Source organism: Benincasa hispida, chromosome 11 (assembly GCF_027475165.1).
Source record: "Benincasa hispida cultivar pf3 chromosome 11, pf3_genome.v1.1, whole genome shotgun sequence".
NCBI lineage: Eukaryota > Viridiplantae > Streptophyta > Magnoliopsida > Cucurbitales > Cucurbitaceae > Benincasa > Benincasa hispida.
Genome location: NC_143488.1, coordinates 37931844 through 37944937, shown reverse-complemented (window position 1 = coordinate 37944937; position 13094 = coordinate 37931844). Strand labels below are relative to the sequence as shown.

The 13094-nt window shown below is 32.3% G+C and overlaps 1 protein-coding gene across 1 annotated transcript; it reads right to left on the bottom strand.

The window, feature by feature from the left end:
• Positions 1-8946: 8946 nt before the first annotated feature.
• On the bottom strand, positions 8947-9417 carry LOC120090663 (uncharacterized). Its single transcript, XM_039048381.2, has one exon. The coding sequence runs from the start codon at positions 9415-9417 to the stop codon at positions 8947-8949; it is 471 nt and encodes a 156-aa protein (XP_038904309.2).
• Between the last annotated feature and the right edge of the window lie 3677 nt (positions 9418-13094).

Genomic DNA, 13094 nt, shown 5'->3' with positions numbered 1-13094 from the left:
ATCGATCATTATCTCTAACATATTAAAATGTGTATACTTTCTATTTTTTAGTTTTTGTATGTTGCTTTATCTCATATTACATACTAGATTCTCTCTTTCTCTTTGTATAAAATAAGACATGATATTCAAACATGCACTGACCTAGAGGGGGTGTTTGGCTCACTAACATGAGTTGAGTTGAGTTGGTATAATATACCAACTCATTATTTGGCTCACCAACTTTAAATATTGGTGGAGTTGAGTTGATATATTTTACCAACTCACTCCAACTCACATCAACTCTCCCTTTTTCCCATGTTTTCAATGGCACCACCCATCGGCCACTGTCACACTCCAAGAACTAACTCCGGACTCCGACAACCACCTTCGATGACAACTCCGGCGACCAACTCCGGGCTTCAACAACCATCTTCGATAACAATTATGACAATGAAATCTGGACTTCAAAAACTACCTTCGATGACTGCTCCGACAACCAACTCTGACAACCCATTCTAGCCTCTGAAAACCACCTCTGGTGACCCAACTCCAACAACCACCTTCGCGTCTACCAACTCCAAACAACCAATTGGCTCTGACAATAAACTCCGATGACCAACTCCGACAATCACCTTCGTAGGCTCCGACAACCACCTCCGACTACAAACTCTGATGAAAACTACCTTCAATGATCACCTTTGAACAAGCAACTCCGACGACCAACTCAAAGCTTCGACAACCACCGTTGACGACAAACTCCGACAACCAACTCTAATACCACCTTCATGCGACTAACTTTGGGCTCCGACAGTCACCTCCGACTACAATCTCCAGCGAAAATCATATTTGATGATCAACTTCGATGACCACTTTTGCCCGACAAACTCTGAGATCTAAAAACCACCTTTGATGAAAAACTTTGACAACCAACTCCAATACACTTTCATGTGACCAACTTCAGGCTCTGACAACCATCTCTGACTACAAACTCTAGCAAAAATCATCTTCGATAATCAACTTCGACAATCATTTTCGACTACTATAAGACTGATGACTGTTAAAGTATATTGTATGGTTGTTGATTATATAAAAAGTATTATTTTGTCTATAATAAATGCAATATTTATACGTAATGAATTCACATATCAAATGAGTATTGAGAATATTTAGACAAAGAGTATGTATGTAGTTGAAAAGTATGTAACATATAACAAAAAAAACTATAAAATGAAATTTTTTTTCTAGAACATTTTTCAGCATGAACTAGTAAAAAATAGAGATTTGTTCTTTGATGATCCTCCAAATTTAGAAGAAATGAAAGTGAAACTGTTGAAAAAATGTGGTGACATTCTATTGGCTATTACGATGATGGGGGAGATTTAATTAAAAAAAATTACGACATAGTAAAAATATAGAGCAACAATAGAAAGATGAAGAAAAAAAGAAGATAATAATGAAATTCATGGAAAAAAAATTAGCTAGAATCAAATGTTTTGATTTCATTTTAGTTTCTCATTTTATTTAAGAAATATAAGAAATGTAATAGGTTAATTGTCATTCATTGTCCAAAAAAGAAAAAAAAAGTAAGAAAAATTTTAAAAATTAAAAGAAAAATTTGCAATCCATATTTTATTAAAACAAATATGAGAATTATTGAATAAAAAAGTTTCAAAACAAAAATAGTAATTATTAAAAGCATATTATTTAAAGTTCAAAAAACTGTATCAGATATCAGATATATGAACTCAACTCTTCACCCCAAACACAGATATATAACTTAGACTAAATAACTCTGTATTCCAAACATAGGCATATGAACTCACAGATATATGAACTTTAGACATCTTATCTCAACTTAGCGTCCCAAATAGCCCCTAAATGTATTTAACGATTAAACACGGACAAAGTTATGATCCTATTTGGTAATCAATTTTTTAGTTTTGATTTTTAAAAACTAAGCTTATAAATACTCTTTGTACTTCTCAATTTCTCAATTTGTTTTCTTATTTTCATTGTTTTTTTAAAAAGCTTAGCTAAATCATGAAAGCTAAAAAATATATATATAATTTTTAAAAACTTAATTCTGTTTTGAAAATTGGTTAAAAATTTGATTCTGAAATCATTGTAAAAATTGAAAAAAAATAGAATTAATTTTCAAAAACTAAAAAAAATGATATAATTATTAAACAGGGCCCAGGTAATTCTTGAGATGGAGTACCACGACACAAACTTCCAATAAGTATACATCGGAATTTACTTTGTATTTCCAATTTTTGGATAGTGCACAATCCACATATTAAAGGTGACTGTTCTTAAATTCAATTGTATTTCATCATTTATTTGCGTAATTCTTTGTAATGGAGGTGTGACCAAAAACTTTAGGACCTATTTGATTGGTAGTCGAAATTCTGTTTTATATTTTTTAGATTTACTGAATCAAGTGAATATGTGTTTGACAGACAATCCGAATTCTGTTTTTGAAAATTGTTTCTGAATTCTGTGATCCAAATGGTGTAAGTTTTGAAAATAATATTTTTATATTTTCATTGTATCCAGAATTTGAATTTTAAAATTTAAAATGCATATTATATTAAATAATATTAAAAACATTTAGAAATATAGTATATTTCATGTTATAAACTCAAATTCAATTTTAAAAAAGTTTAAATATTTATTAGGTAATATATTATAAATCAGGTTAAATTTCAAATTTGGCCCTATAGTTAGGATAAAGTTAAAAATTAATCCATATGGTTTTAAAATTTAGATTCTAATTCCTATGGTTTGATAGAACTTCATATATAATCTCTAAAGCTTTGAAGGTTAAAGATCAAACGTTAACTTCACTGAGTGGGAAATTTCAAAATTAATTTTGAATTAATTTTGAATTAAAATTGTATTTAATTAAAAATTTGACTAAAGACAAATCTTGACTTCGATAGTCAAAAGTCAAAATGTTGACTTCACTTCATAGAAAGATCTAAAAATGATTTTTAGTGGAAAAATCCAACTTTTAGTGAATTAGTGAGTAATTCATTTGGCAAAGTATTGATTCCACAAAATGCCACTTATCCCACTAAATTGAGTATATTTTGAAGTATCAAATTTTGGTTAACCCAATTTTGCATGAATTGCATATAATTTCTCTATAAATAGGATGCTTTGATAAAGATTAAACTTCTTGGCCATTTTGATTATTTTCAAGTTAGTTGAAAAACAAATTCTTCTGGGCCATTTAGAGATTCTAAAAGAGTTTTAGAATTTAACTTTTTAATTCTCTCTCAATTTCTATTCTAAATTCATCCCTAGTTTAGTCACTCACCGAATTCCACCATCTCGTTTTAAGGCTGGGGAATAGTTGGAAAGACCCTCGTGTGGTTCACAGTCGGTTTGTGAGAAGATTGAAGCAAAATTGGTGGTCAATTTGGAGTTACAAAGGTTGTAACTCAAACCCTAATTTCGAAGTTATTTGCATGCATGTTTTATCTTTAAAATGAATGAAATGTAGAATGCTTAAGATCCAAAAAATTTTCACCACGTTGTTTATTCTTACAATTAATATCAGAGCCAGGTTTTAAATACTCAATTTGCATTAATATTAGCTTGGTGGGTATTATTTCATGAGATGAAAGTATGGTGGCTAAAGTGGATATATTACGGGTTTGACATTTTTTAAAGCTTCGACTTGGTTGTAATTATTATAATTTTCCAATTGTTTATGGGTTTTAATGTGTGAAGAAAAGTCTGTAATTTTGTCAGAGTCATTAGAGTTTATATTAGGCTATAATTTGAAGAAATCAGAGCAAGACGCAAGCTGTTTTTTGGACTATGCAGATCGATTTGGACCGGTTCGATTTTTTCGACCGGTTCAGCTTGGTTTCAAGCTTTGAAGGTCCAGTTCAAGGTTTTTTAAGCTGGTTCGAGCTGGTTCAAAATGTTCGGGAGTGGTTCAGAGCTAATTTTGAATTATTATTGTAATAATTGAGTTGTTTATTTGCTAAAGATGCCAAAATCGATCAACTTTAGTGTGTTTTTAATTATTATGCATTATGAATGTATGTATTAATTATATTAATCTTCATTGTGCATAAAGTATGCCATGTAGATTTAAAACCAAACATGTTGCATACATTAAAAAAATATGTTATAAGTGTTATAATATAATTTGCATGCTTAGAATTTCACGAGTATTAATATAAGTTGTTATATTAATATATGGAAAGTATGTTGTACGTTGTTATAATATAATTTGCATGCTTAGAATTTCATGAGTTCTAATATAAGTTGTTGTATTAAATTATGAAATGCATGATATATGTTATGGATGAATGCTAAAAGTTATAAAATCAATTAGACTTTTAAAAATCTATAACAAAGATAACATGCATGCTCACCTAGGGTTAACAAATGACAACTTATTTTAAATGAATAAAATAGGTCGTTATCTTGTAAAAATTTGGTTATAAATTCACCTGGGTTAAATCTTGTCTAAGGCTAGAGATACTTAAGTTGACGGTTTACAGAACACCTGCTACTTAGGGATTTTAGCCTTCCTTGAGTGTTGTTAACCCGATTTTAGGAGCATGCGTGAGCGACATGAGGTAATAAATTGGTTTATCACTTAGACATTATACGTTAAATCCAAATATAAACGTTATACTTGGATAAACACCTAGACTTATATTGTATTTATTAGCCGGAATATACCTAAGTAAATATTTATCTAAAATAAATAGAACACTTTATTGGGAGATTAATAATATATACGATATATTATTTTTGGCTCTCATGTCTCTAAGAAATCACACTGTGAGATTCATAATCGACTTCAAGTCACTCTGGGAGTGACCTCCAATTGAAAAGTGTTTTCATGGGTCAATAGCAAGGTGAATAGGGGAAGTAGTTCATAGTAAGTAGGTGAAGAATGTGTGTCAATGTATCCTACGGTTTCTTCCATGAGGTTGCATCGTGAGATTTTATTATCTGTGAGTTGCCCTAAGAGTGACCACCCATTCAGAGTGTTGTTTCGTGGGGATTAGAACACCTCAAACTTCAGAAATGCATAGGATCTCTTAGGTCTATTATCAACAATTGTCTTCCAATCCGGGAGCTTGTTGATACTAATTTCTGGGATATAAAAATCGAAGGTTACACTTACAAGAGTTACTAACCGTTAGTAAGTTCTTGACCTAAAACGGCAACTAAATGACTATAGGAATAAAGAGTTATTCTGGTACTAGTATTTAGTCAAGATTGTCTTGCTTCAGCAAAAGAGTATTTGACTGCTCCTCGGTAGCATCTATTCTGATTCAGTAAAATATCGTTGCAAATAAATAATGAAATCTGGGTGCATTATTACTTACTTTTGCTAAAATTTTGATTGCATTTAAAAGCAATTTACTAATAGAAATTGTTTATATTTTTAGCATGTCGAACTCTTCTATACAAATACTCTTCTTCGATAAGTTTAATAGTCATAATTATTCAACATGGAAATCGAATATAAACACAATACTAGCAAATAATGGTTTAAAGTTTGTTTTAACAGAGGAATGTCCTCTAACTTCCAGCTCATACGCAAACCAAAATGTTTGGACTGCTTATGACAGATGGATTAAGGCAAATGATAAGACCTAAATCCATATCTTAACAAGTATATCCGATATACTAGCTACAGACGTCGTTTGGTCAATCTGTCAGGAACGATATTCTCCATAATGTTTATGACTACTTTATAAAGGATGGAACCTCTATTAGAAAAAATGATCTAGATATGTTGAAAGTAAACAGTACTGTCATAGATGAGAAAGCTGAGAAAACATAACAAAGAAAATATGATTTACTCGTTGTTGAATGTTTAGTGGAAAATAATAAATTAACCTGGATATTAGATTCAGAGGTCACTAATCATATTTGCGCTTTCGCACAGGAAATCAGTTCCTGGAGACAGCTTACATAAGGTGAGACAACCTTTAAGGTTGGGACCGGAGAGATTGTCTCAACTAAAGTAGTGGGAGATATGAAGCTGTTTGTTGAAGATAGATTCATTTTGCTTAAAAATGTATTTTATGTTCTTGCTACTAGGGGGATTTAATATCTATCTCATGTTTGCTAGAACAAAAGTTTAAAGTTTCTTTTAAAGTTAATGAATTGTTCATTATTTCAAAATTATTAAAATATGTTATGCAAAACTAGAAAACAACTTATATGTGTTAAAACCAACTGATTAAAAAACTGTTTTGAACATAGAGATGTTTAAAACAGCCGAAACACAAAATAAGAAGCGAAAAATTTCTCCTAATGCATATTTCCTAATGTGTATCTTTGACATTTTAGACTTGGCCACATAAACCTCAATAGGATTGGGAGATTGGTTAAGAGTGGACTCCTAAATCAGTTAGAAGACAACTCTTTACCTCCGTGTGAGTCTTGAACTAAAAGTAAGGTTAACCAAAAGATCTTAATAGGTCTTAGAGCTTGTACATTCAGACCTTTGTGATTCGATGAATGTCAAGACATAAGGAGAGTATGAATATTTCATCAGTTTTATTGATGATTATTCTAGATATGACTATATTTACCTAATGCATTATAAGTCTGAAACCCTTGAAATTTCAAGGAGTATAAGGCAGAGGTTGAGAACCAGTTAGGTAAAAAGATTAAAACACTTCGATCAGATCGAGGTAAAAAGTATATAGACTTGAGATTCCAGGACTATTTGATAAAACACAAAATTCAGTCTCAACTCACAGCACCCAATACACCCCAACAGAATGGTAGTAGATGAAGAAATAGAACCCTGTTAGACATGGTTCGTTCAATGATGAGTTATGCTTAATTGTCTAATTCATTTTGGGGACATGCACTAGAGACTACTGTTTATATTTTGAACATGGTTCCTTAAAAAAGTATTTCTAAAATACCTTATGAGTTATAGAGAGGATATAAAGGTAGTTTATGTCACTTAAAGATTTGAGGATACCTGACACCTGTTTTGGCACATAATCCAAAGAAGTTCGAACACTGTTCAAAAGTATGCCTATTTGTAGGATACCCCAAAGAAACAAAAGGTGGTTTATTTTATGATCTTCAAGATGACAAAGTATTTATATCGACAAATGCTATATTCTTAGAGGAGAACCATGTAAGAAATCATCAACCTCGCAGTAAGCTAGTATAGAATGAAATTTCTATAGAGGCTACAAATGGATCAACAAGGGTTATTGATCAAGCTGATCCTTCAATAAGGGTTGTTGATGAAACTGATATGTTTGGTCAATCACGTCCTTTTCAAGAGTTAAGAGTGCCTCGACATCATGGGAGGGTTGTTCAACAGCTTGACCGTTACATGGGTTTAACAGAAACTCAGGTCATCATACCTGATGATGGCTTAGTGGATCCATTGGCCTTTAAACAGGAAATGAAAGATGTTGATTGAACCAGTGGATAAAAGCCATGAACCTCGAAATGGAGTCTATGTACTTCAATTCTATTTGGGAACTTGTAGATCAACCTGATGGGGTAAACCTATTGGTTGCAAATGGATCTACAAGAGAAAACGAGACCAAACTGTTAAGGTACAGACCTACAAAGCACGATTCATGGCAAAAGGGCTTATCTAAAGAGAAGGGGGGTGGACTATGAAGAAACCTTTTTTCTGGTTACCATGATCAAGTCAATTAGAATACTCTTGTCCATTGCTGCCTTTGTGGTTATGAAATTGAAAAATGGATGTCAAGACAATCTTTCTAAATGACTATCTTGAAGAGAGTATCTATACGTCTCAACCATAGGGATTCATTGAATAGGGTCAAAAGCAAAAGGTTTGCAAGCTCAAATGATCCATTTATGGATTGAAACAAGCATCTCGATCCTAGAATATAAGATTTGACACTATGATCTTTCAAGTCTGAAATATAAGAAGGACACTCAAGTTAGACTTCACATCTTTTAAGTCTGACTACAAATCGTCCAATTTAATCTCCACCATAGACACTTTTTGGTCTATGTCACAGAGTGATTTACGAATGTACACACTCCTCATGGGCTCCGAATGGGATATATTCAGACGAGGCAACACTTGCTTCTCAATTAGAGGCATATGCTCATCAGTAGGGAGCTCGTGAGACTCATTATGAGGAGGGTGAGTCTCACGCTCGTTAGTAGGGAGCTCGTGAGATTAATGCTCATCAAGTTTTGATCGTGGGATCGATACTCGTGACTCTCGTAGTCACTGGAGTGACTATGAGCATCCTCATCATGGTATGATCTATGTGTTTCTAAGAAGCTCGTTTTAGCATCAATGCGCTTGTATATAGGTCATTCATCAACCCTAGTGTCCCTATACCGCCTCTCCCTATCTGACATGATCAGTGGTGTGATCCTTGTCAGTATAAAACAACGAAGAATTTGTTATTTATATTTGACATTCACCTTAAATCCGAGTAAATATTGATGTAATACACTAATCTCGCTGGACTCAAACATGTCTCGCTGTATTGTTCTGGTCGGTAGTGAATATGTACACTCCCACCTTAGGAATCGAGGTACAACATGTCTATTTAGTCGGATTGCAACTTTTCTGACAACTGTTGATATGATCTCTTATGCCCACACCTACCATAATTCATAAACGATTATAGAATAAGAATAAATAGTAAGTGATATTGTAACTAAAATAAGTAGATCTCGTATGGCCAATGAATGGATATTAGTTGGAATGGATGAAGAAACCCCGGTAGATTGTACTTAACAATGTAGTCTTATTGTTCTTGGACTTTTTTTTTTGTAGTTATCTGTCTTACCACTCAATCCTATTTGTAGTCCAAGTAATGTCTTCTCCCATAGCACGTTTCCCCAATCCATGGAATTGAGGTCATCCAAATCCTCCACATCAATTAATGAGGTCTTGTCGACATTGGCCCTCGTTTTCTCCCACCCCATCATACCCAATTCAATGTAATAGACCTATATCATCTTCACAGCATCCATGTCGTTCTCAAACTCCATCTCTTTATACACTGTCTCTAAGGTACCAATGTAAATATCTCCCGCAAAATCATTCTTGAAGTACCTACCATGCAGTGATCCAAGTGCTTCAACCCTCTTCACAACTATTGGATTAGGTGATCGCCACAATCCCATCACTAACAAGAAGTCTTCTTTGGAGAATGTTACAACCGTACCATTCAAATTGAAGGTCATTGCATCCTTCCTATCGTCTACAACCTCCCTCAATAGAATGTAGTGGACCAATGGACTGTTGAAGATAATGTTCGTGTCGATGAATCGCCCAAATACCATCTTTTTGAAGAGGGCAAGCTGAATGGGAGTAAGCTTCTCTTTCACTATCTTGTTAGCCATGCTAATGTGAGAGGATAAGTTGGTCGCTTGGCCTGGGAAATGATACTGGGGAGGAATCTTGAATTGTCTAGCCATACTGCACAAAATAACAAAAATACCAGAAAGTAAGCATTTTGTTCAATACTCAATACTCGATGCACGATACATGATACTCGATACTCGATACACGATACACGATTGCTCGATACCAAATACACTATACATGCTACATATTGTCCCTTACTCGCTACATCACATGTGACTAGATGGTTGATTATCGAGCATTTAGTTTGATTTTCTGCCTTCATGACTTATCCTACTCAAACCTTAAACTCTAGACACAATCTGAAATGCGAAAAATATGAAAATGGAAATGAAAAAAATTTGAGCTCTAGCCAAACATGCAAGATATGAAAACCGAAATGAAAACTGTACCAGTCGAGCATATAGGAATATGATGCCAAAATATAACAAACAAAGAGATGAATGATGCCAAAATATAAATAATGAGAATAATGTTACTTGATGCACAAAGAGTTTCGAGTGTAAAGGTGCAGTCGTCGAGGGGTATAAAATCAAAAGACAAGATAGAATAGTCTGAGAAACAAGTTAAAGTGGTGAATTAATGGACTTCAAATAGGTTAAGAATTCAAAAGTTTCAAAATGATCGAGTATACATTAATCGAGTATCGAGTATGGCGTGGCTATAATTGAGTATATACGTGTCGATTGCAACCGTATCGAGTGACCATGCATCTGGATATCAAGTAACTGTGCATCGAGGATTGTGTGACGAGCAAACAAGGGTCGAATGACAAGTCATCAAGGATTGAGTTGACAGGCGTGCGGGATACATCTCAGGGGCAAAACAATAAAATCAAACATGGATGACGTCAGCAGAGAAGCCACTTTCTATTGGTTTTTCTACAAGTGGCCATTCTTTTTTTTTTTTTTAGGAAAAAGGTATACAATTGAGTTATGTCGAGTCAGTATAAAGTTGAACTACCAAAATAATAATAATAATAATAATAATAAATGAGATGAAAATGTACACAATTTTGTTAGTCAATACTCTCATGATTTAGTCCAACCTCACAAATCATCATTTCCTTACGTTGTGCCCACCATTTTTTTTCTCTCTCTAAGTCAAAAAAACAATCAAGTAGCATAATTAGTTCAATAGATAATATTAATTCATTGTCACATCAATTTTTAGGAAAATGACAAACATGACATGTTATTGATAAAAATGATTGATGAAATCTGACCAATTCACAGAAATCAAAGAAAACTTAAATTAGCTCAAATCATAGAAGTACTCAAATTAAAACTTTTGAAATATAGGGTTACGCTTAAATTATAAAAACTAAATTGATAATATAACTTGTGTGAAACTGAATATATTCAAATTTGGTTAACTTTTAAATCATATGTCACCAACTCACACGTTTTACATTTAAAACCCTAAATTTATATTTAAAATTAAAATTCCATTGGATAATAATTGGTTTTTTAGTTTTTGTATTTTTATATTTATACTTATTTCTTCTCAAATTTTCAATTATAACTTTCATCTTTGTCAAATAAACACATAAATTTGTATTTAAATGTTAAAAGTATAAATTACTTTTTTAAGTTTTCAAAACCTAAACCGGTTGAAACTTATGAAAATATTGTTTATAAGCTTAATTTTCAAAAATTTAAAATTAAAAAAAAAAATCCAATAGGTTATATCAATTCGACTTAAAAATAAATATATATGGATAGGGAGAATCAAACTTTTGACCTAAAGGTCAATAATACAAGTTTTATGTTAATAAAATAATGTTCATATTAGCAATATTATGTGTGTTTAATACTACTCTTATGATATTTACTTAACAAAGATTGGAATAAACTGCGATATAAAGCATAAATTTATACTATTAATCTCCAGATACAAAGTTGGGTCCCACCTTACGTATTAAAAAAATGGAATAAGCGAGAGAGAGCCTATAGTCACGGGATAATAATGGGATTATGCAACTCTTAACTTTGAAACTCTTGACTTTGGAGGATTATGCAACTTCATTCATAACACCTCCTTTCTCAACTCCTACTATCGTCCTTTTCTTTTTCTTCATTAATGTATTGAAATATCAAGCTTCTCACTTTCATGGAATTAATGCGGACTTTATATATATATAATTATATAAAACAATAATTGTTGATGCAAAATCTGGAACACGAGAATGCACACTTGATATGAGCAATTGAATTTGTGATTCAAAAAAGAGAAGATTTCTAAAAAAAAAATGACTCTGATGCCTAAGTTAGTAAGAGAATTATAGAATGAAGAATTAGAAGTTTAAGTTACCTCATGTTAAATCAGAACGGTCTATTCATAGGGGATTTCATCCACGATTTTATCTAGCTAAGATCAAATCTCATATTATCTTGATCTTTTTGTTTTATTTCGTTAGGCCAAAATCCACTCTTCAATAATAATAAATTTTATTTTTTTTATTTACTTATGTGTTTGAACTTCGAAATTTGTTATTACTTTTGAATTTTAAAATTATTACAATAATATATTTTTGTTAGAATAAACTATGAAAATTGAGATGGTAGCTTATGGGTAAAATTTAAATGAAAATACAGTATTATTTATAACTATGTAGGAGATTAGGGTCATTGTTACTCTGTTTCATCTCAAAAGATATCACTAAAATCATTTACATGATCAATTTATATACATTAAATGTCACACCAATTTGTGCGAATGAAATTTTTGCATATTGTTGAAAGGTCAAAGAAATTGACACAAAACGAAGGGAGACAATCTCTTGGAAGAACGAACTTTTATTAAAAATGTATGGAGATGGACACTTTTGAGAGAATACGTTTTTACTATCTCAATACCACTCACTTTTCACACTAAGTTTCTCTCTAACTCTCTTGCTTTGGTTTCTTGCTTTTTGCTTGGCTCACATATGTGGCCACACCTCTTATTCATAGGCACGAGATCCTTGGAGCTTAAGTAAAGGACCTCTCTAGGTTGTTCTTGGATTCTAAATATTCTAAGATATTTATTGGTTTATTCTTATCTAAAGGAATTTTAGAATTCCTTGGAGCCTAAAGAAAACCTAGGATATTTCTAGATCTTTTCTTTAAGATATTTATTTCCGTAATTGCATACTTCAACATAATTCTAGAAAAGCTCAATTTACATGTTTACTCATATGGTAGATACTTCAAGAAATTTCTAAAATAGTTAGTGTTGTCTTCTACTTCAACAGTGCAATTTTGCTTCTCTTGTCGTGAAGAAAATGTTGTGGTTCATTGACTCGCTACAATGACGGTTGCAAACTATGAAGCACAGATACTTCATATGAGACAAAGAATCAGTATCAGACACGTATCGGATACCGATACTTCCAAATACTTTCTAGATACGTATTTGACACACGATTTGACATATCTATACTTCCAGATACTTCCCAGATACGTATCTGACAGATGATTTGACGTATCTATTTTTATGCGTACTTTTTTTTTAAAGAAAAAAGACAAGTAACTCATCTAATCTTTCTCAATCTAAATTTAGGCAACCTATTTAAAAAGCTCACTACTCGAGTCCAAAACTGAAAGAAAAAAACATACAATGAACCAAACCCTAGACTAGAATCATTCATTCTTCATCTTCACATTTGAGTCCCCACAAAGTCCACCAAAATATAAACCATTTGGATATCTTCAACAATAAGTTCTTCGTTTATCTTCATACTTCTCCC